Consider the following 27508-nt stretch of genomic DNA (forward strand, 5'->3'; position numbering starts at 1 on the left):
GACACCGGAGGCAGACGGAGACCTGCTGGGGAACGGGATCTGGCAGTTCAGGCTAAAGTGGAGGACGGAGATCTCTAGGACTGTTGTTCTGCATATTCGGCCAGCGCTGAATTCACTTGAAAAGCCAACAACTGCCTTCGGGGGGATGAGGGTGTGGGAAGTTGGCAGCTTTTACTCCCCAGAAAAAGGCATAATGAGAGCCAGTGGCTGGAAGCTGATGCTAGGGAAATTCACATGTGAAACAGAGAGCAAACTTAACTAGGTGAACAATTAAACATGGGAGCAAATTATTTCTGAAATGGCAGATTTTGGAACTACATGAATCACTATTTTTTTCAGCTCAGCCAACAAACCAAAAATACCGAAAAATTCCACATTTGGCTCAGCCTGAAGCAAAATGAGATTTTTTTCCCCCCACTTTTTCCTGCTTCAGCAACATCAAAAATTAAAATTGAATTAAATAAATTAATATTGAATTAAATATTTTGTCTTCCCAGGGACAAAAGCTTTTGATTCCGTGGGGGCACCTCTAACCAAAGCAAGAGACAGACGTAAAAGGTGACATTTAAGTGCCGTTCTCCAAAGCAGCACAGCAAAAGCAGTACCTTCGCTGTTCCTCAGCAGCCTGGTGAGTCAAGTGCTTGCCCAAAGTGTGGCCACAGATCCGTTCTCCCCTCCGCCTCAGGACACTCATCCAGCATGTTTTGGGACACCACCCGCATCCTGATGGGTAAGGATTTGCTCCATAGAGGTGAACAGCAGCTGGTGCCAGACCATGTGGTGGGGACAGCAATAGGAAGACCAGGGAGAGCGAGGAGGCGATATTTAGGACGCTGGAGTGGGAAAAAGCAGGCAGCAGCTGTGAGGTCCGGCTATAAAAAGGCTGGGAGCTGCCACAACGGGTCCTCTGGGGCGGGGTGGTCTCTGTCCTTCTCGTTGGTGCCGTTCTAAATATGTCTTGGAGCCGAGACCGCAGGCAGGTTTTCTCTGTCAGCACCAGACCATAGCACTTCTCTCTTTTGCTTTCCATTTCCCAAGAAAGACAGAAATCAGCTCCAAAATTTTTTGACTTGGGGTTGACCAAAAGCACATAATTTAGCGAATAAATGCTTCGTGCTCTAAACTGCCTGAGTTCCTCACTTTCTCTTTTCTCCTTGAGGAACAGATGCCTCTTGGAAAGAGAAGATCTTGTCTGACCGGCAGGCTTGGTGCACACATTTGGGAGGCTCTTGGTTTAGGCCAGAAATGAAAAGCTTCTCTATACTCAGAGGCCACCTTTATTCCCAGCAGAGGTTTGGAGGACACGATGACGCTGACAGCAGTGTTTGCATGATGCTCCGTCAAACAAAAGAACCCTGCCTGACCCAATTACGGCTGAATTCCCCCACTTCCAACGCAGGCATAGCCATGTGCTCAACCTGCTTGGCTCGAATTCCCAAAATCCATGGCATAGCCCCAAGCAGGAACAGGGTAACGCTCCCATCTGCCCTCAGAGGCAGAGGTTGGGCTGAACATGCCAGTGGAGGAGAACTCTTCTGTACATGCCTTCCTTTTGCAGGTCGGCTCATCTCTTTGTCCATCGAGGCTTCAGTCTTGTCCCCATGCCTCGGCAGAGCTGGGGAGTGAATACCCTGCACGGCCCGGGCTCCGCTGAGCTCACACGCGGTGCTGACAGTACAAAGGGAAATAAAGCTTCTCTAAAGAAATTTACCCTATGGCTGGGGATGTTCTTACAATCAGGTTGGTGCGCACAGGTCCTCGATGAGAGGGTTAATTTTGCCTCCTTAAAAATACCTTGGCGTCAACTTAGAACAGGTTGCTTGAGGACTTGCGCGAGTGAGTTTTGAATACATTCAAGGATGAAAATTCCCCCATCTTTAGGTTCCTGCTCCAATGTCTGACCACCTTCATGGTGAGTTGAAAGGTCTCCCCTTCTCGAGGATGAACAAGCCCACTTACCCTGTCCGCCTATGTCCTGTGCTCCAAATCTGACCAGCTCGGTGGTCTATGCTGGACTTGCTCCAGTATACCGGTGTCTATCTTGTACTGGTCAGCTCAAACTGGATTCAGTAAGCAAAGAGGGTCTCAGAAATGCCGAACAGAGGAAAAACTCCCTGTCCTTGACTGCTTGGCTGTGCTCGTGCTGATACAGTCTGTGACATGGTTGTCTCCCCCACCCCAGAGCTGTCAACCTGTTGCAGCTATGGCTGAACCACAGGAGGTTTGGGAACCTTTCAATGGGAGAATGAAGAAGTAAATGAATTAGTAACAAGTTACCACTGACCACTCTTGTCTACCTGCTGCTAGTAACCACACAGGAACTACTGAGACTTAAGGGCAGATCCAGAGCAGTCTTAAAGACGTACCTACACATTTGCGGGATGGGGCCAAAACTGGCTCAGAGTCCTTCGACCAGCTCTGGGCAGGAGGGCAAAATGAACCCTTAATGGCCAGCAGGTAAGGCGAACGGAGGGTCTGAGCCCACGCCTGAATGTCCCAGAGGTGTAAAAGTCAGCAGATTCCCCTGAAGAGCATCGATCATACGGAACAAAGACCGAAAATTGCGGGATTGTGTCTAAAAATAGACAAGATCGAGCACATCAGTGGCAGAGCTCTGAATAATGATAAGGGGAAGATTGTTTCTGCTGGATAAAGTGAATGATATGGGGACACTCAGACTTCCTCAGAGTTTCCTTCTTTTTAGCCAAACCCAAACTTTGGCATCTACTTTCCGCCCTCCCTCTCCCAGTTGAGGCTCTTTGGAAAAAAATACAAAAAAAGCTCACATTGCACTGTACCCAAAGCTGTTTAATCACAGAAATCGCTCCAGCTAGACACTAATAGATCATTTTATCCCTTGCTATTTCTGGGGATGCAAAGGAAAAGGAGCTCTGTTCCTTTAAGCCAGCAGAAAGCTTCTTTATATTCAGGTGGAGTCAAGCCTTCCTGGGCTATAAAGTTGCAGGGAGAGGCAGGGGCAGCAGCTGTTTTGCTTAGATCTTAGCAAGCTTCCAGTCTCATCATGGTAAGAGCATGCCTTGTATTTGTATTAGCCTAAACTTAAAATATAGATTGTTTATTTTCCAAGCGTACTGAGCTCAACAGCTGACTTGCTCTTTTTCTCTCCTTTCTCTGGGGATGTTAATTCCAAACAGCTTTGTTTTATTGCTGATTACCTTATGGTTTATTGATTCGATGTTTGCTCCTTATAAGGGAAAAGTGAGGGACTTGGTTGGAGAAGAGCTATTTAGGTGGCCTCTTGCTGCTTTTCACTCCGAGTTTGCAGCTCCTGAGGTGGGGTCTGTAGAGGTGCAAAGTTTCTGTCTCTTTAATGCAAGTTGGGTTTTACTTTTTGGGGGGAACCAGCGTATCTCTATGCAACTATGCAGTAGACTAAAGTTTAAATTTTGACACTGCTGGCCTTTTTCCCAAAGTTTAACACTTCAACTCTTGCACTGCCACAGGGAACTAATGTAACTTGCAGAGACCTTTAGGGTTTTTTTTCTTTAGGAGTGAGCTGCCATGTTGCCTTTGTCTGCTACAAACCCTTGGGATGAGATATTAAATGAATGAAGTCCCCCTTCCTTCTAGCTTTTTAATTGAATCTTTGATCTAAAGAGTTTGCAGCTGTGAAACTGAAGTGGATTGATCTGGTTACTAAAAAAACTGCAATCCTGAACAGCACTGGCTGATGTAGCTGGAACTCTTTGTAAAGAATAACACAACTGTCACCTTATTTTGAATGCAAAAGAGTAACTTGTTGGAAAATCTGATGGTGTCCCTTTGCATGTTGCAAATAGAAGAAAACTTCAAAGTAACTCCTAGCGAGCCAGCTTTTGAACTTTTCCTTTTATCTGCTGACTTCTAGAGTCTGTCTTGGCTATCAAACAGTTAAACATTTACACGATATTTCCAATGGGAAAATCAGCTGGACAACAATAGGCTGCCTATAGCCAGAGTCTGTAAAACACAGTTCATCTTGATGCAAATGTTGGAGATCTGGGATCTCAAAAAAAAAAACAACCAAACCAAACAACCTTCTGGCATATTTGAGGGTGGGGAAAAACCTGCAGAAAAAAGCTGCACTTTCTTCCTTCCAGCAGGCCCTTCTTTTTTTTTTTTTCTTTTTTACTTTTATTTGTTCCCATTCCCTGAGCTCTGGGCTGAAAATACCAGTGCTCCCTTGAAGCAGGTGCTGGGACGAGGGAGCTGGGAGAGGATAGCGAGCGGAGCAGCTGTCCCAGCCTGCGCTGGGGAAGCGGCTGTGGCGCTGACCCTTGCAAACTGTGGCGAGGAGCTATTGCAACCATCTTGCTGAGAGGGATGGGCAAATGGCAGTCAGCATTTCCCACATAGTGCAAATATCAACTTGGAGAGGGAGGACTTAAACACAGCCTCCACACCCAGCAGAACTGGTGGTCTCAGCCCAGACTAGGATTAAGTGGTGTTTAGCCAGCTGTGGGTAAAGGGGTTGGTGTCCCTCTGCGGTACCAGGAGCATTCATCCCGTTGGTGTCTAGCTTTATGGTGGATGACCTGGACATGAGGTGGCCGTTGGAGTTGCTTGAGGACCGAGAAATGTCTTGGCACATCCATGCTTGGAGACTGAGGGGAGAAGTTGCCATGCATCCTCTCCTGATGGCTACTGCCACAAGCGGTTGGTGCCCGGGACTGTCTAGCGTTAATTAGTGACGTTCAAGGGACAGAGTCCTTCTGGCAGGATAGTCATGGCCAGGGGTGTGCGCACACAGAGGGTCCTCTCACCCCTGAGACAACTGGGCTGTCAGGGGCGTTTGTCATGCTCTGCTCACGGTGGGGTACTTGGAGCAGGAGAGCTGGGCTTACCTGTGGAGGCCCCCTGCTCTGGGTAGGACTGGGTGGTGGGGTGAAACAAGGCGAGACCTGAACCAAGCTACAAATAATGGGATCAGCTGCACTGCTTGCCAGCCCAGGTGGGATCCCCAGCTCCCTTTCATGGTCATCCCTTGGGAAGCAGCACTGCCCCATGCCATGCATGGCAGTAATTGGGAGTCTCTGCTTGGGAGCTGGGACATGAGCCTCTGTCGTCGCTGTGGCAGTGCTTTGATCTTGGGGTGGTGGAAACAGCAGAGATGCCAATTACCCAGGGAAGCGTGCAACCATCAAAAGTCCCCAGAGAGTCTCCAGAAGACGCCAGTCCCTCCAGTACTGCCCTGGAGGTAGTTAGAGGCTCCTGGAGGGTGACCTCATTAAATTGGGACTCTGAGCCTCTCCCCGGGTGTCAGCCTGCCCTCCTTCTGGCCCTGGGCAACTGCTGGTTTCCTCCAGCCTCGTCTCCTGCTGTGACTCCCAGCTTGGTTATGAGTTTCCCAAGCTTGGCTTCTCCCTGCTTGGTGCAGAGCTTTTTTTTTTTTTTTTTAGCTCAGGGAGCCTGGAGCTGTTGTCCCTGATGCCCCATTGCTCTGGGACCCGGGGGATTGACAGCTGCTCCGCTCCGTGGCAGGGCCAGTTGAGCAGTGATGGAGGAGCCAGTGCTGCTCAGCTGCTTCCTGCCTCAGCATGAAGCCCATCACCTCCTTCCTTCCTCCTCCCCTGGGCTGGGAGAGCCCTTCCTAGGGACGCTACGTGTGCGGCTCGGCTGCGTCCAGCTGCCCTGCAGATCATGGTTTGATCCTCGCTCCAGCTCCCGGTGGTGGGCGGAAGCCGCCTGTTTCCCTAATCATCCGCAGTAGCAAATGGCTCAACCAAGAACCGCGGGGGCTAGTGCTAAGTCACAGGATATCTAAAAATCACCTTAACAAGCCATTTCCCCTTCCAGAGGGAATGCATTTCCATCCACATCGGGCAGGCTGGCGTGCAGATGGGCAATGCCTGCTGGGAGCTGTACTGCCTTGAGCACGGGATCCAGGCGGATGGGACCATTCCTGGCCCCAAGCAGGTGAAACCTGTGGAGCCGAAGTCCGAACAAGTGGATTCTTCTTTCGAGACCTTCTTCTGTGAGACGGCATCTGGGAAGCACGTGCCCCGGGCAGTGTTCATAGACTTGGAGCCCACTGTCATTGGTAATAGTGGGGCAGCTGGGTGTTGTGGCATCTTTAACCGTGACTCCTGACCCTTCTTACTTGGGGCTTGTGTTGCTGCCCATGTTGCCCAGCAGCTCCCACTCCTCTGCTCTAGTAAAATGTCTCCAGCCATTAGAAGGAGACAAAGTTTGCGTTTCCAAATGGACCTGGAGTGGCAAACCCATTACTCTTACTACACTGACTTGTCTTTAGTTGATCCCTCCTTTTGAGACCTGCTGTCTTGAGCAGGATCCTCAGCAGGTGTAAAATGGCATGGGTTTACTAACCTCAGTGGCTCTGGACTGAATTACACCACCCTATGACCTGATGTGGCACATCTGCTTTTAATCCTACTCGAGAAACATCTTTGGGCAGATGGATGCTACACACTTCATGGTTCTGTGGAAACTGGGTGGCTTGCTACTGCAAGCTTTCTACTTCTCCTTCCAGTCCCAGCTCCTTTAGTGACCTCTGGGTGTTTGACTCCATTGTGGCACTTTGATTTAGAGTACCTTCCTAGAAAACAAATTCTTTTTTTTGCCCAAGGAACTGGTGGAAATGACTCCCAACAACGTGCATCCACCTACCTCTTTCTGCCTTCTAGGCCTCTCCTGGGTGCTCCTATCTTGCCATCTAGGATGTGTGACTCATTTCATCTAATGGAAGGAATGTAGACTTTTGTTTTGGTTCCACTTAATTTTTAGGCACCTTATCAAGGCACTAAATTAGGAACCTAGTGAGCAAGCCAGTAGAATATGAAATGTATCCAATATTGAGACTGAGTGTGTTTAAATACCCTCTGGAGGTGTCTCCAACCTAAATGACTGCATGGAGCCTAGAGAAACTGCTCCTAATGCCTGTCTTCATAAGGTGCCTGAAGCTGGGTCGGGTACATCTAGCAGAAATATCAACACTGGAGGCACTCTGTCTCCTCTTCAATGTGCTGTAGAGAGGAGGATGGAGGTAGTGCTTCCAGCCACCTCGGGATGCTTTGCAACAAGCAGAAACACAAGCTGCATACGGTAACTATAATCCTACGATAATATTGGAAACATAGGCAGTGTCCGAACTCTTTAAGCCAAATTACATTAGGATCTCAAGGTGGCTGCTGGGCGAAGATGGAGGAGGTGTAGTAGGACCTCGATAAATTAGCCCGGACAGGGTTATTCTTACCCCTTCCATTATTCCCAGTCTGAACTAACCATGCCATGACTGTCATCTCACATGGGCTCCTGGTAGATTTGCTCTGTGTTTTACTCTGTCACACTAATGTCCAGAACCTGTAACTATGTGCTGCTCTCCATGACTGCTCCTCCTTGTGTAGATGAGATCAGGACTGGGACCTACCATGCGCTCTTCCACCCAGAGCAGCTCATCAGTGGCAAGGAAGATGCTGCCAACAACTATGCTCGTGGCCATTATACCATCGGAAAGGAGATTATAGACACTGTTCTCAGCAGAATTCGTAAAATGGTAAGAGAAAAGACAGTCTTTCCCTAAAAATAACACACCATGGACAATACAATTAAAGTTTGGGTTTGGGGTAGAAGTCTTGGAAGAAAATCCCCTTTATGTGAGCACAGGGGCTGCTGCTGTGATTAGGTTTGGGGCTCAGTAAAGCACGGGGCCACCTGAACCTGTATATCTGCCCTAAAAGCAACTGTCACTGCATATCATACATGTATGAAGTGACACAACACTAGACCTAAGAGACAGAAGAGAAGGACTGTTGACCACAGGGAAGCCACAGCCCGGTTGTGCAATTGCAGATACTAATTCTAAATGGACAATTGGTAGCCAGGCTGGGAAGACCAAACTCCACGTTTGATAGGAGTGAAGCAGGGTTGTAACAATGTACTTGGATGCCTGTCAGTGAAATGGTTTTGAGATGTCTCCTGAGGGTCTAGGACCCACATGCTCCCTCCCGTCCCCTCTCAGTGCTGGGGTATGATAATGGAGCAATTTGCAAGAGTTTCCATCTGACTGCGCAGAGCTACCTGTGGTATCTCCATGGAAGTGCTGCAATTCATTAAGATGTGTATGCTTAAGATGCTCAGAAGGGTGATACACTGAGAGAATCCACTCGAGGGATTGGGTGCACTCTGGCCAGTAAGAGCTCTAAGCAGAACTTATTGCTGTATTATTGGGGATAGTTATTCCAGTCCTTAACAGAGAGAGGTAAATATACATTATTCTGCTGCAGGCTGACCAGTGCAGTGGGCTCCAAGGGTTCCTGGTCTTCCACAGCTTTGGGGGAGGCACAGGCTCTGGGTTCACCTCCCTCCTCATGGAGCGGCTCTCCGTGGAGTACAGCAAGAAGTCCAAGCTGGAGTTCTCTGTGTACCCAGCCCCGCAGGTCTCCACAGCGGTGGTGGAGCCCTACAACTCCATCCTCACCACCCACACCACCCTGGAGCACTCAGACTGCTCCTTCATGGTGGACAACGAAGCCATCTATGACATCTGCAACCGCAACCTGGACATCGAGCGGCCCACCTACACCAACCTCAACAGGCTGATTGGGCAGATCGTATCATCGGTCACTGCCTCCTTGAGATTTAATGGTGCTTTGAATGTTGACCTGATTGAATTCCAGACCAACCTGGTGCCCTACCCACGGATACACTTCCCGCTCACCACCTACGCGCCCATCATCTCGGCAGAGAAAGCCTACCACGAGCAGCTGTCGGTGCCGGAGATCACCAACGCTTGCTTTGAGTTCTCCAACCAGATGGTGAAATGTGACCCGCGCCGTGGCAAGTACATGGCGTGCTGCCTGCTGTACCGGGGCGATGTGGTGCCCAAGGATGTGAACGCGGCCATTGCAGCCATTAAAACGCGCCGGTCGATCCAGTTTGTGGATTGGTGCCCCACGGGCTTCAAGGTGGGGATCAACTACCAGCCTCCCACGGTGGTGCCCGGGGGAGACCTGGCCAAGGTGCAGCGGGCTGTCTGCATGCTGAGCAACACCACGGCCATCGCGGAGGCGTGGGCCCGCCTGGACCACAAGTTTGACCTGATGTACGCCAAGCGAGCCTTTGTGCACTGGTACGTGGGGGAGGGCATGGAGGAAGGGGAGTTTTCGGAGGCCAGGGAGGACCTGGCTGCCCTGGAGAAGGATTATGAGGAGGTTGGAAGGGACTCGGCAGATGGAGAAGAAGACGAGGCTGATGAGGATGAGTATTAACAAACTGCAGTCTGTTCTTAATGAAGTCAAACCTCAGATGAAATACAAACCCTCTGTCATCAGGCTAAACTGGTCCTGAGAGCCTGGAGGTGCCAAAGGATTGTCCTGAACCTCAACGCTGCTGTTTGACATATTATACCTTTTCTGCTTGCATAGTCTATGTGCTCATAGTGCACTTCCGTAGCATGGGTGTCTCGAGCTTTATCACACTGCTTTTTTTTTATCAATGAGTGAAGCTGAATATGTGCCTGGCTTAGTGTTGGGGACACATCCTGCCTGGGCAGAGAGGATCCTGGTTCCTAGGCCAGGGGAATGTTGCAAGCTGCCTGCTTTGGCTGAAATGGCAAATTCTTGCTCTAGCTTTTACTGTAAAAGCACCTTTAAATTAGAAATGTACCTGTACACTTCTATGCAACTGTCTTTTTGTATTTGAATAAAGAAACTTTTTTTTTTGCTCTGATTTCTTTAGATTTCCTCAGGGTGTTTGTGTGGGGAGGCCCCAGCTGCATGGATGTTGTCTTGGAGAGAACAGCAAATGCTGATAAGGGTGGGTTCTGGGTAGGCTATCTGTGAAGATCATCAACCATAATTATCGCTGTGAGGGAGATGACCTATATCCTCCAGGGACTTGTCTGTCTGGAGCTGGATGCTGCTCTTCCCTCCAAGAGGAGCCCAGAGGAAGCGTGTCTGAGAGCAGGCAGGGAATACCCAGTTTCACCAGTGCCATAATGGGGAATGGTGCCTGGGTAAAGAGCACCTTCCTGGTGGGGTTTTGCCTCCTCACCATCTCTGGTGAAGCTTGTTTGTTGCCTGAGCAAGTCCCAGTTGTTGGGGCAGTGCTGTAGCCCTGAGCTGAGGTCTTGCTCAGGCGTTGGTGTGAGTGTGAAACAGGTCCCAGGTGCCTGAGGAAGGAGTTTGCTCTGAGAAGGTGAGCCAGGCCCATGTGAGGGGGTGACGCGGGAGGAAAAGCAATGAAATGCCCCTGATAAGATACGGGGAGAGAGTGTTCCTAAGCCTGGGGGCTAGGAGAATGGCTGGCTCCATGTTGCCTTGAGTCCCTAGGTGCCCTGCTCATGGCTGTTGCATTACTCTTTGTGGTTGTTGGATACCATAGCCCCACATCCACCCTTCATTTCAACACTGAGCTCTGTCGCCAAGTGGAGGCAGTCTTTCCCCCCAGACCTCCTCCATGCCCTGTAGCTACAGCTGCCCTCTCCCCTGATGGGGGTATGATTCTGGAGAGGTTCCCAAAGAGAGGCACTGGGAGGTACAGCCAGGGATGGTCAGAGGGATGGGGAGATGTTGCTGTGTCTTGGAGAGATGGAGGTGGAAGGAGCCCAGAGCTCATTGCTGGCTGCAGTAGCCTAAAAAGCTGGGGTGCTGACAGCATGACATGGACCCCTTGGAAGATCCTTGTTGGGCTGAAGCCTCCTCTGGGCTCAACAAACTGCTATGAAATTGCCTGAGCTAAAATGTTAGGCATGTCCCATTGCTCCTGGGGAGGCTGAGCATCAGACTACCCTCTGAGGCTGGTCCTTCTGGGGATAGTAACCAGCTCCTGCCTCATCTGATGGGTCCTCTCCTTCGTCTCCAGCTCTGCTGGGGTGACGGACCCCATCGAGATACCCCAAAGCTGGTCAGCCTAAAGACCTTGGGGCTGGGTGAGTCTCTACTCATCCACCCTAGGTGGTCACTTTTCACCCGCTGATTCCTGGCGACAGGGCCAAGCCACCTCCTGGGTTTCCAGTTGGTTGTCCCCACACAGTGCCCCTAGCGCTGACAATAACCCTCACAGGGGAATGGTAGCTGCTCTGTTTGCCAGAAATGAGACTGTTCAGGGCTCAAAGATGCTTTTTAAAAGAGAAAAGATGACTTTTGTCTCTGTGCCCACAGGTAAACGTGCTGGGAAGTTTCCAGGCATGGTCTTGAGGGCTGCCACCTTTCCCTGGTGGCTCCATTCCCCACAGACAGCTGGGGCTGGAAGCCACTGCTTCAATCCCCCCAAAATGTGAGTGCAGCAGCCTGGGGTGGACAGGAGGTGAGCATCACTCCCGCTTGAAGGCACGAGCCAACACCAGGTGGCTGAGCAAGGGCAGGAGCACAGCCACGTGCTTCTGCAGCTTGGAAAGCCATCAGCACAGCACCGGGGCTGATGTCATGGGAGCGGTTGTTTATTACTGCGATCAGTTCCTCCAGTACTCCATCAGCACAGACCCGCTCCTGTCCTCCCACGAATGCAGTGAGAGAGGGAAGGAAAGGATTTTCCTTGGGGGGAAAATGATCCCATGACTTTTGGGGAGTTAGCATCTCCAGCTCGATGGCCATAGACAATGCTTTGGAGTCTCCACAAGCACTAGATCCTCTAGACCCACACCTAAGAGCAGCACATGCTTCGTTGCACACAGCTTTATTTTCCCTACCCATGTGCCAGAATAGCAAAGCTGGTCATAAAAAAAGTCCACTAAACAGCAACAAATGGAGCAGCCTGCAGGATCCGTTTCCTCCATGTTGCTCCAGCCCGTTCACCACCGTTCATTCACTACTTCATTACTACACTAAGGGTAGATCACAGGGGCCAGGGCAGAGTTGTTCATCATTGTCCTGCAGGGAGGAGGCTCAAGGTGCCCATCAAGCTCTGCCACTGACTTCTCATAAGGTCTTGGGCAAGATCCCTCTTCCTTGGTGCTATCCAGCCCTGATCCAGCAGCACCTGCTGCCTCTTGCTTCCATCCCATGGCCTGATGCAGGCCAAGAGCTGTGTCTGGAGCTGTGCACGGTTCTCCTGGGGCCGGTGGTGATGAAGCTGCTTAGAGTGGTTGGTCTCCAGCACAGGGGGACAAAGTCTTCATCTGGCTGGGGGACAAACTGTCTCATTCCATCATCACTTCTGGGCCCAGCTTAGGGCCATCACACACAGATGTGATAGAAAGGATCCTGCTGCCATCACAAGCAGATGAGCCTGAAGCTCATGAGCATTCACAAAAATGTCCTGATGGAGCTGCAAGGCTGTCAGGGCAGCGGGCAGGACCATGCTGTGGCTGCAGAGACACACATGTCCCCAACAGACCAACAGCTGGGCTTTTCCTCCACTCCCAGCATGGGTAAAGAGCTGTGCAGCAGCTCACGCCATACAGCTCTGCATTCAAGAGCTATCAGGCACACCAAAAGAATTAAAATGAGAAGAAAAAAAAAAAGTAAAAAAAAAAAAAAAAAAAGGTACTTTTTCCAAGCAGGAGGCTGACCCACCAAGAATGCAGAGTGTTCAACAGATCCATGGAGATGAAGCCTTTCCAGGGTCATAAAATCAGATGGTCTAGATGCAACCTCAGGCCACCAGACTTGGTACAGCCACTCGGGCTGCTGTGCCTCCCTCCCGCAGTCTCGTGCTATGGGCAGTGAGATGACCTGCATTGCCAGTGGACCACAAGGAGGGCAGACCATGAACCCCAAAACAGGACCCCTATCCCAGGACATCTGTGCTGAGCAGAAGAAAAGCTCCCCCCACTGAAAAAAAAAAATAAAAATATCAAGCAGCCCTCCCTCAGCTCCTGGCCAAATACCCAGGAGGGGAAGGCAGAGCTGGCATTGCAGCTGCCTGAGCTGCTTGCTTTATGCTTTGTCCCCTCCTTCCTTGCTGGAGAGAGGTTTGGGCATCACTTTGGGGCAATCACCCAGCACATAAAACTGCATCTGGTGGGGAGCTCAAAGGAGGCACAGGGCTGCTCCTTCCCTCTTCTGCAGTCATCACCCTGCCAGCCCCACCAGCCTCGCTCCCCCAGGCAGAGGGCAGCTGGAGGTGACACAGCCCCCAGGAGCTCCCACCTTGGTGACCTGGGGAGATTGCCACCCCCAGGAGCCCAGCTGATTAATGGCGAGTGGAGACAGACTTTAATAATCACCACCACCACCCTTGCCTCAGGTTGGTTAAATCTTCCTCCAGCACAACCCAGAGCCAACACTGTCAGCCCTTCAATTACAGCCTGACTGCAGATCCAGCTTCCCCACCACATCCCAGCCCACTCCTTTTCCTGGATCACTTACTGGGAAAAGACTCTGCAGTGGAGATATAACCTGCTGCAGTCCAGGGGATCTGCAGAGGTCAAGTTAAAATCCCCTTTTTCAGCTCATTAGCTGTCTGCAGGGATTTTTACATCATGCCTGGGGAGCAGCCATCACCCAGCACAAGAGGGAAGAAGTGTGACTGGGGAGACAGCTCCTTGCTTTAGACCTCCGAGCTAGGTTTGGGTGCCCGTGCAGGGGTCTGACAGACAGCAGAGGTATTGGAATTCTCATCTCAACTCCAGTTAGACTTCCAGGCAGGCCCACCCCTGGCAGCTGGACATGGGCTGTTTAGCAGAGCTCTGCACAGCAGCAGGGGACTGGAAAAACCTGATCCCAGCCCCTGCTCTGCCTTGGAGCAGAGAGCAGCACCGAAAACCCAGAGCCAGCTGTGTTTGAGCACACGGACAGACCACGGGCAGCCAGTGCCTCAGCGGGATCATCACCCCACTGTTGATTTTAAACACAGCAGTTCCACCCCAGGGCAGATGGCTCACATCGTGCTGTCAGCCACCCCAGTTCACAGGGCTCACCCCAGCATCTACAAGCAGGAAAGCCCAATGGGTAGGACTGCAATGACCAATGCAACATGGGAACCACCCTGAAGCCACCACACCCCCATGAGCCAGTTTGGTGGCACACCAAGACAGGAGAAGATGCTTTGCTGGTAACAATTTATTCAGCCAACTTGACCAAAGAGTTGCTTTTGGCCAAGCTGCAGAGCTTCCAAGTCACATTTCCTCAGACCTAGCCCACAATTCCCTTCTCTGGAAGGAATTGCAAGACTAGCATACAAAAAGCTTCATCAAAGCTGCCTTCCCACAGGTAAAAATATTATTCCTCATCGTACTCCCCTCCATCTGCCGAGTCCCTTCCAACCTCCTCATAATCCTTCTCCAGGGCAGCCAGGTCCTCCCTGGCCTCCGAAAACTCCCCTTCCTCCATGCCCTCCCCCACGTACCAGTGCACAAAGGCTCGCTTGGCGTACATCAGGTCAAACTTGTGGTCCAGGCGGGCCCACGCCTCCGCGATGGCCGTGGTGTTGCTCAGCATGCAGACAGCCCGCTGCACCTTGGCCAGGTCTCCCCCGGGCACCACCGTGGGAGGCTGGTAGTTGATCCCCACCTTGAAGCCCGTGGGGCACCAATCCACAAACTGGATCGACCGGCGCGTTTTAATGGCTGCAATGGCCGCGTTCACATCCTTGGGCACCACATCGCCCCGGTACAGCAGGCAGCATGCCATGTACTTGCCACGGCGCGGGTCACATTTCACCATCTGGTTGGAGAACTCAAAGCAAGCGTTGGTGATCTCTGGCACCGACAGCTGCTCGTGGTAGGCTTTCTCTGCCGAGATGATGGGTGCGTAGGTGGTGAGCGGGAAGTGTATCCGTGGGTAGGGCACCAGGTTGGTCTGAAACTCAGTGAGGTCAACATTCAAAGCACCGTCAAATCTCAAGGAGGCAGTGATGGAGGAGACAATCTGCCCAATCAGCCTGTTGAGGTTGGTGTAGGTGGGCCGCTCGATGTCCAGGTTGCGGTTGCAGATGTCATAGATGGCTTCGTTGTCCACCATGAAGGAGCAGTCTGAGTGCTCCAGGGTGGTATGGGTGGTGAGGATGGAGTTGTAGGGCTCCACCACCGCTGTGGAGACCTGTGGGGCTGGGTACACAGAGAACTCCAGCTTGGACTTCTTGCTGTACTCCACGGAGAGCCGCTCCATGAGGAGGGAGGTGAACCCAGAGCCTGTGCCTCCCCCAAAGCTGTGGAAGACCAGGAACCCTTGGAGCCCACTGCACTGGTCAGCCTGCAGCACAGGGAAAGAGCCAGAAGGGCCAAGTTACTGGAGTTATTCTGGTGTCAGGGGACTTAAATTACACTCAAGAACTGTGTTCAACCATCAAGTTTAAGACCTTCTATTTTTTTTACTACTGCTTACACACACCTTCCACTTCTAACAGGGGAGATTTGTCAGACACAGAAAATGCAGCTGCTTTTAAATTATCTCCTCTTTTAGCAGGAAGAAAGGCCTGGGCTGACAGGGTGACATACTGTGTCAGATAGAGACTCATGATACTAGCAATCAAGAAGATGAGGAAAATTCTGAAGGCCACTAAGAGGCTCCACCTAAATCAAGGATATCTTAATGTTATCACAGCACTTCTGAGGGTCTATATGGGTGAAACCTCATACCCCAGAAGCTACTGCACAAGGGAGGAGAGGCCTAAGGGGTGACACCAGCCAGAAGCTGAGCTGTGACATTGGTTGGAATGATTTGTTGGATCAGCATTGACACAGCAGACACTACACCCATTAGGAGAAAGCCATCTTGCCTGGACAGTTAAATCAGAGCTGCTTGTTTGCCTACTTAGGCTGGGGGCATCTTTAGTCCCTTGTTTTCCCCTCAAGTCCCAACCAGGAAGGCACACACCCAACATGCGTCCCATCATGTTGTTCCAGGTCACAGCAGCACGGTCAAGCTCACCAAGGTCTGCTTGCCCTTCCTTGCCATTGCATCTCTTGATGGCCAGGGCAACAGCAACCAGAGCTGCTAATGCAGAAGACCCTCCACAAATGGGTTGTTACCATTTTCCGAGCCCTGTCAACAACCGAGTCAATGATCTCCTTCCCAACAGTGTAGTGGCCCCGAGCATAGTTGTTGGCAGCATCTTCTTTGCCACTGATGAGCTGCTCTGGGTGGAAGAGCGTGCGGTAGGTCCCAGTCCTGATCTCATCTGGAAGAAGTTGAGGTCTCATGAGTGTCTCTGGCACAAGATCCACTGTCTACCAAGTTACTTGCACTAATTTAGATGCAGTTTCACATGGAAGCTGGCAGCCTCCCCAGCAGCTGAGGTGGCCAACACTACACTTCAGGTCAGAGAAAGTACTCCCCCTCCACCCCTCCAAGAAGTTTGGAGACCTCGCATGACTCACCAATGACAGCAGGCTCCAGGTCAACAAATATTGCTCTGGGCACATACTTCCCTGATCCTGTCTCACTGAAGAAGGTCCCAAAGGAAGAGTCTGTTTGCCCTGAGGATGCATCAGAGGAGATGATGCCATCTGGCTTGATCCCGTGCTCCAGGCAATACAGTTCCCAACAGGAGTTGCCCATCTGGACACCAGCCTGGCCAATGTGGACAGAAATACACTCCCTCTGGATGGGGATGGAGAGAAGAAGAGGTTAGGAATGTGCACTGAGGAATTACACTAAAGCTGGCACTTCTGGGTGTCTTTCTAGAGCACATGGCCAACAACCGACAGTCAAGAGGAGCATTAGCCCAGGTTGGTGGCAGCCAGGGCATTTTCACCCCAGCAAGCACCAAAGAGCTGCTGAATGAGCAACAACCAAGCATTAGCCCTTCAGAGACAGGTTGCACTCTCCCACCAAGGCAGATCATACAATGCTTTGGGATGGAAGGGACCTTTAAAGGCCGTCTAGTCTATCCTCCTGCAATGGGCAGGGACATCTTCAACCAGATCAGGTTGCTCAGAGCCCCGTCCAGCCTGGCCTTGAATGTTTCCAAGGATGGGGCATCCACCACCTCTCTGGGCAACCCATGCCAGTGCTTCACCACCCTCATCATGAAAATTTTTTTCCTTATACCTAGTCTAAATCTACCCTCTTTTAGATTAAAACCGTTACCCCTTGTCCTATTGCTACAGGCTGTGCCAAAAAGTCTGTCCCCATCTTTCCTATAAGCCCCCTTTAAGTACTGAAGGCCGCAATAAGGTCTCCCCACAGCCTTCTCTTCTCCAGGCTGAACACCCCCAGCTCTCTCAGCCTGTCCTCACAGCAGAGCTGTTCCAGCCCTCTGATCATTTTGGTGGCCTCCTCTGGCCCCGCTCCCACAGGGCCATGTCCTTCCCGTGCTGAGGACCCCCGAGCTGGACGCAGGGCTCCAGGGGGGTCTCCCCAGAGCGGAGCAGAGGGGCAGAATCCCCTCCCTCGCCCTGTTGCCCACGCTGCGGGGGATGCAGCCCAGGATGTGGTTGGCTTGCTGGGCTGCGAGCGCAGCGTCTCTGCAAGATGCAGAGATCAGGTTGTTGCAGTAGGTCCCTCTGCATCCCAGCCCTCAACCAGTGCTCAACAGCCCTGTTCCCAGCAGCAGGCCACCAAGCCCAGCTGCTGAACCTCCAGCACATGAGACCTGTCAAGTCCAACTGCTCATGGTTTCTTCCCTTTGTTCTGCTGATCCTGCCTTGGGGCAGGAGACAGGGCACAGCCAGCCTTCCCAGGGACTTCACCTGGTGCTCTCAGCTGAGCAGGAGGGAATGATTCAGCCCAGCCAGCCCTAGGCAGCAGTGTAAACACTCCCCATGCCCTTCCCAGGGAGGTAGAGGCAGACCTCTCCCCACCCAGATGGGCAGCAGCAGAGGACCTCAGCCTCTCTCAGATGGGAGAAGCCTGTGCTGTTTGGCTTCAATTACTGACTGTCAGAGCAGTTTCTCATTCCCATTTAGACTACATACAGCCATGCAGGATCATCTGGCTGGAGACAGCTAGAGAGGACCCAAGCTAGGATGGCTCAGGACCAATTCTTCATCTTCTCCATACAAGATTAGCAGTTGCCCCATGAAGCAACTGCTCTTGGCTTGAACAGAAGGGAGGAGTCCCTGTGTAGAAAGTGTGGCTGAGCTGTTGAATTCCTTGACACAGGAGGCTGTGAAAACCAGGCTTTTGGGTTCAGAGAGGCTGGACTGGAGACTTCCACTGAGGCTCACTAAGGAGAAAAACCACACGTCCAGTTAGGAAGCCCTGAGCTACAAGATAGGAAAGTCTCAGCTGGGCTTACCCAAGGCTTAGTCTGCCCTCACCACCTGCTTTTACCTGTGGCCTGAGCAGGACACCCAGCACAGCAACCCTCACATTATCTTCCTGCCATAAGCCTGGCACAGCAGGACCCCTACCTAGCACAGAAACAGGGCAGCAACAGCCTATACTAAAGCAGAGGGGTCTTTCCCTGAGGGTTGATATCTAACGTATCAGCCCACAGCCACCACTGCATTTCTCTTCTTACACAAACTGTTCCAGGACAGCCTTAACAGTCCTCCACACCAGAGCCAGAACAGGGATACTCAGCCAATCTCCACAAGGAGAGACCTTCATCCCCTGCTCCAGGTCTGCCTCAGCCCCACAGCAGCACCGGATGGACACTTAACTCAGTCTTGGATCAGATGCCACCAGCAAGACCTTCAGAGAGAGACATGCAGGTCTGAAGGCATTTCAGCAGGGCAGTCCTTCCCGTGCCAGGAAGGGATGGACACCAGGCTTGCAAGGCCAGCCCAGCTCTGGAGACCAGTTCCCAAGCACAAGCTCTGCACCCCCAGGAGCCCTATCTCCAGGGCTGACACACTCCTCCATAGCCCACAACCACTTCCACTGCCAGGGAAGCCCACAGCCAAGGGCAAGACACCTTTCTGCACCTGGAAAGAAAAGCTACCTCCAGCTTCATCCTTCTGCAGAGCTGGGAAGGACCAGCTCTGGCTATCAGGGAGCAAACCCAAGCCCCACAGCTACTCACCATGACTCTGAACCACCTGGGCTCCTCACCACAACCACCTCACTGAGAGCACAGCCTACCTGCCTCCCTCTTGGGCCTTTTATAGCAGGGAGAGCTGGACTCTCTGCTAAAGGGCTCCTTCCTCCTGCCCCCTCCTCATGCAGGCACCTGCTGGCAAAGGGTTCAGGTGTTTCTGCCCCTGAGGGAGGGAGAGACATGCTTGGAAGGACTTGCATCTGCAGACCCATGGACTCTGGCGTTTCTTTGGCTTTAAAGCATTCATTTGGAATTGCTTTCCCCATCCTGTTCCCCTGACGGACCTGGGCAGGCTGGAGAAGTGGGCCCATGTGAACCTCATGAAGTTCAACAAGGACAAATGCAAGGTCCTGCACCTGAATCAGGGCAACCCCCGGTATCAGCACAGGCTGGGGGGTGAAGGGATGGAGAGCAGCCCTGAGGAGAAGGGCTTGGGGGTACTGATAGACGAAAAGCTGGCCATGAGCCGGCAATGTGCGCTCGCAGCCCAGCAAGCCAACCGCATCCTGGGCTGCATCCCCCGCAGCGTGGGCAGCAGGGCGAGGGAGGGGATTCTGCCCCTCTGCTCCGCTCTGGGGAGACCCCCCTGGAGCCCTGCGTCCAGCTCGGGGGTCCTCAGCACGGGAAGGACATGGACCTGTTGGAGTGGGGCCGGAGGAGGTCACAGAAATGATCTGAGGGCTGGAACAGCTCTGCTGTGAGGACAGGCTGAGAGAGCTGGGGGTGTTCAGCCTGGAGAAGAGAAGGCTGTGGGGAGACCTTATTGCTGCCTTCAGTACTTAAAGGGGGCTTATAGGAAAGATGGGGACAAACTTTTTGGCAGGGCCTCTTCCAACAGGACAAGGGGTAATGGTTTTAAACTAAAAGAGGGTAGATTCAGACTAGATATAAGTTTTTTTTATGCTGAGGGTGGTGAAACACTGGCACAGGTTGCCCAGAGAGGTGGTAGACAGCCCAACCCTGGAAACATTCAAGGTCAGGTTGGATGGGGCTCTGAGCAACCTGATCTTGGTGCAGATGTCCCTGCTCATGGCATCATGACTAGATGGCCTTTAAAGGTCCCTTCCAACCCAAACTATTCTATGACTGCATGAATCTATGATGTCTAAGGGCACTTTCTGTGAAATCAGGAAAAGAGCTTTGAATGGTCTTTTTGGGAGGAGTATGTGGGTTGCTTTGTTTATTTATTTATTTAAAGAATGAGGCTCATTTTTAAGACAGACTTTGCAATCTTAGGGCTGGAAATGTGCTTTCGACTTTCCATGCCCTGTTTCCAAATGCAAACAGCACATCTGTTGAATCTCCTGGGGACGGACCGGAATTGCAGGATGGGGCTCCTGCCTTGGGGTAACATCCTGGGGCTGGGATGGCTTCTCTAGCACTGGTGCCATGAGAAAGCCAGGCTCTCCCAGCTGGTGGCTCTGTTCCTGGGAGAGCTGGTCACAGCCCTTCCTGGCCCAGCTTAGAGCAGGACAGGACATCCCAGGAGCAGAGTTGGACACCCCAGGAGCAGGATAGGCCATCTCAGGAGTGGGACAGGACATCCCAGATGCAGGGCAGGACATCCCAGGAGGAGGCTCTCATGCCACCAGGGATGGCTCCCTCTAGGTGTATCTGCAGCCTGAAGTGCATCTCACCCCCTTGCTTACAGGGCTCGGCTCCTGATGTAACTCTGCAAGGCCACCATGTGCTTGTGCTCTGTGTCCCGAGGTGCATGGGCTAACTGCCCATGGTCGCTGCTGGAAATCAGCTTGGTTTTTCTAGCCAAGCCCTCCTGGATGTGAACACGGGTACCTCCTTGCACAGTGGGAGTGCATTGTTGGCCAGATGCTCAATGCCCGTTGAGTTACACCGCCTGAATCCTTTCCTCAGCCAGATGGGCATGGGGCCTTCTTGATCCCAGGATGGGGTTCAGGACCTGCTGTCCTTGGGGGTTGCCTAAATCACTGTACCATCTCTGGTTTGCTCTGATGTGAGTGAAGGAGGCCTTTGAGCATTGGCACGTGGAGGAGGAGAAGGAGGACGAAGGGGTTCCTGGAGGCCAGGGAATAGCTGGCTGCCTGGGGGAAGGATTATGAAGCGGTTGGAAGGGACCTGGCAGTGGAAGCAGAAGGATATGTTGGCCAGAGTGAACCTGCAGCGGCTGTGCACCCATGCCTAAGCAAACTGCTCTTTTTTAGTGTAATACTGAGAGTTTGGGTTTCATCCCTGCATGAAATGGCAGGAAAGACCTAATCCTCCCCTGGCTTTTACAAAATGAAAAATACCACCCCAAACAGCAACGCTGTCCTTCCCAAGCATGGTGAACTCTGCATGCTCCCAGGCGCAGGTGGGTGCTGACGGAGATTTCAGTGCTCCTATTTCCATCCAGCTTCCTCAGGAAATCTGTCTCTTCCAACCTCTGCCTGTGTCTCAGCCCCTCCAAGCAACCCCCGGTCTTGCTTGGCAGAAGTTGAGAAGGAGGATTGATTTTGGAAGGGTTTGTCCAAGCCAGTGCCGGGTGTGGGTGAGACTCCCCCACGGGGATGCAGCTGGGCAGGGAGGATCTCTGCTTTCCCCATTGCTCGCTATCAGCTGGTGTCCGCTGTCCCATCTCAGCTTTGCATGTGCAAGCACAGCCTGGTGCCAGCAAACACCTTGGCTCGTCTGCTCCCATGGTGTTGCTTCAATGTTAATTGCCTTCGTTAAAGGGGAGCAGAAGACCCAGTGTGAGCCCCAGGCATGTGATGTTTTGATTTGCAGGCAGTAGCACGGGGCTGAGATGTTCCTCTTGTCTAACCCGGTTCTGGGAAAGGACCCCAAGCAGGGCTGGTGCAGATCCCCATGGCAACTGGTGGTGGGGAAAAGCCTGTTCCCAGCCTGGGCCAGTGCTTTACTGGAGCTCACAGGGGAGCACAAGGGGAAAATCTCAACTTTCTGCTCAAAGCAATGATTTCTTCCTTGGCTCTGAGCACATCCCTCTGTCGCTCCTTGCTGTGTCAAGGCTCCTCTAGACAGCCCTGTGCATCAGAAAGGCTGAGCCTGGACAACCTGGAGACACCTCTGGCCAAACCCACAAAGGGATGAGAGTGTGTCCAGCTGGGTGCCCGGCCAGGTCTGACCTTGCTCTGTCCTGCTTTGCCTGACTAGATGTGAGCAGGCATATGCGCCTCAGTTTCCCTGGGTGTAAAATGGGGACAATGCCTATGTCCGGCTGAACAAGAGCTCAATATACCGATGAGGGATTGACATGTAGGGTATTGGGCTCTAAAGATATATAAAGCTATATGTATTATACATAAAGGACCATATAGCCCAAGGCTACAGCAGATTGCAACAAGGAAAGACCTCACCTGTACACTCTTGGAGTTGAGGCAGGAGGAGGTCATTGCACAGAGATGCTGTGGGTATGTTGGTGTGTTGTCTGCTGGAGGTGTGTGCTACGAGGGGAAGATGTTGAAGGGCCTGGTGTGTTATTTTGTTTCTGGTTTTCAGGCTTCAGTTGAATTTGGGTCAATCGGAGACCAGTCCCCTCTTAATGTCCCGCCTGGAGTGCTCCCCATGGCCATGCCCTGGACATGTGGACGGGGCTGGTGGGAGCTGCTTTCTTGCTCTTGGCAAACATCTCCTAGGGAAGGAGGGCCAAATTTCTCTCTACCTCCCACGCCTGCTACATGCAGGGATGGAGGCCAAGAGATGGCGTTTCATCTTGGAGCTGGGCTGAGAGGTGAAGAGAAAGGGAGATTTAGAGGAAGGACTAAATAGTCCAAGGTGAAGGGGTGGGAGCTTGGTGAACCGGGACTCAGTGGAGGGTGGAAAAGAGCGGGGTGAATGGGGATGGTCTGTGTATGGGGAGCTGAAGCCCCAGGACTGGTAGAGAGGTCTAGAAGAAAAGGGAGAGCGGCAGAAAGATGGGCAGGGGTAGATTGGGCAACATGGACAGACGTCATGGGGTGTGTCTGGAGCATCCAGGGAGGCACCTGCAACTCTTGTGGTCCAAACTCATCTGAGGCCATGGGGTGGCCCTGGCCAGAGCCAACTGATGGCCTGGGGACACTTGTGAAGGGCCATGTCAATGGTGAAGGTGATGCTGTCCCAGCTGAGACTGCTGAAGGTTCTGGTGGGGAAAGAAGTCGTTGCAAGACAACCTTAAAACATAGAGAGTTCCCAGAAGCAGGAACTGGGAAATTCCTCTTGAGGTCCCCTGACCAGTCTTGCTTTTCCCTTCTCAATGCAGTGATGATTGTGTGTAGGGACAGCTTGTGTATGGGGACTTGAGAGGGTGTAGGGTCTGGACCGTGATGGGGACAGGGCCGTGAAGTTGAGCTGAAGGAATGTTTTGGAAAGGCTACAGGCCCAGACAGACCCGACAGAGCACCCGGTGGAGGCGATGGGAGAACAAAGCATTGGAAACTCAAGAGATCATAGCTTTAATTAGGGATCTTCCCGAGGCGACACGTCCCCTTGCCCTGCTGCGGACACGAGCCTCTTCCCCGTGCATGGAAATGTTGAGGAGGAGGGAAGGAGAGAAGGAGGAAGAAGAGATATGAAAGTTAGGTAGCTCTATGGGTCAAAAATATACAACACTGATATCATACATGGCCGTCAGTCCCCTCAGCCCTGCTCTGAGTCCCCCCTGCCTCACAGGGGGTCACTTCCGCCGCCCGATTTGGGCCATGAGGTGCGCGTTGGCAGCGGCTTTCGCCCGCAAGTTCTTGGCTTTGGCAATGTTGAAGAGGATGTTCATGATGTTGGTGGGGACGTCAAGGGAGAGGGTGACCTTGGTGCGGCGGTCGCTCTTGGCCCGGTTTTGGTACGTCTTCCCCTTCACCTGCGCTTGGGAGACATATTTGTAATGGCCTTCCCCTGGGAACGTCCTTTTCCCCATCTCTTCGTCCACCGTGTCCTCCCCCTCCTTCTCCTCAGAAGCCTCCTCTGGTGAGCGGGAGTCGAAGCTGCGCTTGTCCAAGATGGTGTTTTCCTCTGGGTGGCTCTTCTGGGCTTCAGCGAGGGCCGTGTTGAGGCAGCTGAAGATGGAGGCGGCGTTGTAGAGGCGGAGAGCCCGTCCAGTCTCGGCGGCGCAGAGGAGGGCGAGGAGGAGCAGCAGCCTGGTGTGGGGCATTGCGGTGGCCTGCCCAGTGGAAAGAGTGAGGGGAGGGCAGAGATGGGCATGAGCTTCCCGCGGGGCCTAGGGCAGAGCACCATAATCCCCCTGTCCTCCCACATCCCATGGACCTGGGTTCATGTCCCAGGTCTCCCCCCAGGTCCCAGGTTAGGGCAGGTTGGAATGAGTTGTCTCGGGGCCTCCTCCTCCAAGGTGCAACCCCCAAGCCCTTGTTTTTGGGGTGCTGGGTAGGAGGTGGGATGTCCAAAGTGCTTTGCAAGGCTGCAGCCTCCATGGAAGGGAGGATTTGGCCGTCCCTTTGTCGAAACACAAGTGCCTGCTGCAGGAGAGCTGGTTTCTACAGTGGGTGACTGCCTGCCTGGGGCAATCTCGTTGCAGTCCCCATGCAGCCCTCTCCACCTTGCTAACACCTCCGCGGAGTAACTGTGTGTATCACCAGCTGCTGTAAAGGTGGGTTTTCCTTTCAGCTCCTCTCTGGTCAGCCTGAAGCCACCAGTGATATTTCTATGCTCTCTGAAGTTGGCAATTGCCCATCTTACCCAACTTGGTCTGAAAAGGGGACGGAGAGTGGGGTAGGTCCCAGTGCTGGAGGGGGAATGCAGCATGATGGACCAATGTCCCCTCTCCACCTCTGGCCTGGGGTGCTCTGAAGTTGCCTGTTACCCCATGGCTTCATCCCCAGGACCCCCCTCCACCCTGCTGCAGGACAGGCTGCCCCATCTGATGGCACATTTGGGGCACATTCCTCTCTGTGGACAGCCCTGCCTGAGGACCTGGGGGCACTTCCAAAATCACAGTACAGCAGCATCACTCCCTGCTTGAAATATGGTCATTTTGGAGTCTTGCAGGGACTGAAAACCTTGGGATAACCCTCCTGCTCTGCAAAACCTCCCCGTCTCTGAGTCCTGTCTCTCCAGGAAGCGACACTTCTCTCTATATACCCATGCGACCTCTCAAAAAGGCCACCTAAAAGGCCACAAGGGATCTCCCGGTGGGGGTCTTTGCCCACGTTGAGGTCAGACAAGTGTCCCCGGGGTCAGCCCCGGGGCAAAGGGGCCCTCCAAGTGCCTGGAGGCGTGCTGGCATTCCCAATCTTCGGGCCCCATCTTGTGGCAAGCACGTCGCACGGCAAGCCCTGGCCAGGGGACACCAAGGGGTGCAGGGACCCTGCCTAGGGCTGGGGTTTCACCGCTGTTTTGGGGCTGTGAGCTGCTAAGTTATTTCCTATGGGGATGGGAGTGTGGAGGAGCCGAGGATGCTGGGGGAAGCCCCTGGGAGGCTCTTGCGGAGCGGGATGGCTCCTGCGAGTCTCTGTGGACGTCTGTGTCTTGGGGGATGGAGGCTGCGCCTCGCTGCGTGAGGGGCTGCTGGGTGGGGGAGATGTCCTCAGACTCATCCAAAATCCAATCCCTTGTCCCCAGGAGCTGTCACCCTGGACCTGCTCTTCTGCCACTGAGCCACGGTCCCTGAAACTGCTGTCACCTTAACTCTGCCCTTTGCTGTGCTGCAGAGGGGGAGATTTGGGAAGATTTATCCCCTTAGCTCTGCCCTTTGCCATCCCTTGGAGGGGGAAACTGGGACAGGTTTATCCCCTTAACTTTCCGTCTCTCGAAGGGGGAGATTGGGGCAGGTTGTACAGGCAAGATTTGAGGGATCTGCTGCATTTCCACTTCTTTGCCTCACTTGCCCCTGCACAAAACCCCACAGAGCTCCCCCCAGGCAACAACCATCCCCTTGATTCTGCCCTGAGTCCAGATGAGAGGGGAAGGCCATGCAGCAGCCGTGGCAGAACCCAGGCAGCACCAGCAAAGCCGTTGCTGTAGGATGGGTGAGAAAACCCCTTCCCAGGCACACAACCCTCATGTGAGGGCGATTTGGGGCCCAAAACTCTCCTTCCTTCAGCCCCAAATCAGACATCGAAATCCTGGGACTTAGTTTTTGCTTGCAAAACCTTAACAGGATGAACATCTTTCTCTCACCCCAAAGCCTCCTCCTTTGCATCTGTGTTTCAGCCCCAGATGAAGCAGCCCCCCCAGCAAACTCCTTGCAGCCCCCGCTAGCAGGACAGGGGGCTTGGAGCATAAATTTTGAAATTGCTGAATTTCTCGCCCCTGTCTGCAGCCCCTGCTCTCCTGGGGACACTGCGTGACCCCCAAGCTGCTGGATGGAGAATGGGAACATCTCCGAAAGCCCTCACAGAGCCGCCACAGCTGCTGGGAGAGAACTGAGCTGGTTTGAGCTGCCGCTGCCCTCTCCAGCGCCGCGGAGCAGCATCTCCGCCTCGCTTCTCCCTGACAGATATTTCAGAACTGTCTGAAATGGGTGGCTTGGCCCCGCGACCGGCTGAGGCTTTTTCTGCTTAGCAAAACTCTTTGTGAGCTCGGCCGAGCGAGGGGAAAGGCAGAGCAAGGGGGAAACACAACTGAAATGCATCCGCACCCAGCGCCTGGTTTCCTGGTCCTTGGCTGCGGGGTGGATATCCTGGGAAAAAGAGCAAAATTCAAGGCAAAGCAGCAAGGAAAAGCAGTGTCTAGCTGTGCTGGTTGGACAGCATGAGCTGACACTTTGGGTTGTTTTTTTTTTGCATGGGGGTTTTGTGCCCTGGCATGCCAGAAAGTTTTTTTGGACCAGAAAGCAAGCTGGAATTGGGTTTTCCTCCCCCTGCCCCCCCAAAAATGCAGGAAAAGAAGAAATACGGGCAGATCTGAGGAAGTCGGAGTTAAATCTGCCGCTGCCGGAGGGTGACCTGTGGGTGCCATTCACTGAGGGTGGAAATTGCCGGGATGCCCGTGAACAATTTCCAGGCGTTATATTGAGCTGATGCCAACAGCCACGGCAGGACCGTTTGTATGGGCTGAGGATCTGCCTCTCGGCTTTAAAAGAGAAAAGTCAATCGCTCTGGCAAGGCAGCTCCAGCATATCGAGGACAAAGCTATTTGGTTATCATGGGCTCCTCGGCAGCAGAGGCAGTGGATTAAGCTAATTTTTTCCCTGTCAAAAAGTAAGTCTGGAATAAAATAACACTCTGGATGAGACCTGTAGACTTTTTAAACCCTTTCTGTCTGATGCCGCCTCCGCTTTCCTAGTGAGTCTCTCCTGACGATGCTGATTCCCAGGGCTCCAAAATTCAAGCTGACCCAGTGGGGACGGGGCTGTGCCCTCCTCTCCTCCCCATCCCTTTAACCACAGCAGTGATTTGTCTCCCCACTTTTCAATTTCCCAAGATTTCCAAGCTCTTCCCATGCTGCCCAGCCTGATCTGCCTCCAAAAATTGTTATAATAATAAAAAAGATATTTCTTTTGTTAGGAGGGAGGGTGAGGAGAGTCTCTTAACACAATATCTCAAACTGCTTTTCCTTATCCTGCCTTTTTTTTTTCTTGCAGAGAAACGTGGAGTCTGATCTCCCAAGGAAAGCACTGAAATATTTAAAGTTTGTGCAAATGAAGCCAGCTGCTGGTTAATAAATGAAATCCAGGCACTCACCTGGTAGTCCTCGGTGCTCGGGATGGGAAAGGGTTGCTGCGATCTCACTCCGAGGAGAGAGGCATCAGGCACGTTCCCCTGAACTTCTGTACCCT

General features: G+C 52.7%; 3 protein-coding genes across 3 annotated transcripts; 1 reads left to right on the forward strand and 2 right to left on the reverse strand.

The window, feature by feature from the left end:
* Positions 1-2964: 2964 nt before the first annotated feature.
* Positions 2965-9720, forward strand: LOC104010483 (tubulin alpha chain). The gene is made up of 4 exons (XM_009462601.2): positions 2965-3025; positions 5797-6040; positions 7365-7513; positions 8244-9720. The coding sequence occupies exons 1-4, from the start codon at positions 3023-3025 to the stop codon at positions 9225-9227; spliced, it is 1380 nt and encodes a 459-aa protein (XP_009460876.2). The 5' UTR covers positions 2965-3022; the 3' UTR covers positions 9228-9720.
* A 4226-nt stretch (positions 9721-13946) lies between these two features.
* Positions 13947-18847, reverse strand: LOC104010484 (tubulin alpha-1C chain). The gene is made up of 4 exons (XM_087764635.1): positions 18811-18847; positions 16220-16442; positions 15872-16020; positions 13947-15092 (listed from the first exon to the last, which is right to left on the reverse strand). The coding sequence occupies exons 1-4, from the start codon at positions 18811-18813 to the stop codon at positions 14121-14123; spliced, it is 1347 nt and encodes a 448-aa protein (XP_087620761.1). The 5' UTR covers positions 18814-18847; the 3' UTR covers positions 13947-14120.
* A 4608-nt stretch (positions 18848-23455) lies between these two features.
* On the reverse strand, positions 23456-27491 carry UCN3 (urocortin 3). Its single transcript, XM_009462604.2, has 2 exons — positions 27414-27491; positions 23456-23935 (listed from the first exon to the last, which is right to left on the reverse strand). The coding sequence occupies exon 2, from the start codon at positions 23924-23926 to the stop codon at positions 23456-23458; it is 471 nt and encodes a 156-aa protein (XP_009460879.1). The 5' UTR covers positions 23927-23935; positions 27414-27491.
* Between the last annotated feature and the right edge of the window lie 17 nt (positions 27492-27508).

This window comes from Nipponia nippon, unplaced genomic scaffold (assembly GCF_047370975.1).
Source record: "Nipponia nippon isolate SJK-2023a ecotype South Korea unplaced genomic scaffold, ASM4737097v1 scaffold_3, whole genome shotgun sequence".
In the NCBI taxonomy this organism is placed as follows: domain Eukaryota; kingdom Metazoa; phylum Chordata; class Aves; order Pelecaniformes; family Threskiornithidae; genus Nipponia; species Nipponia nippon.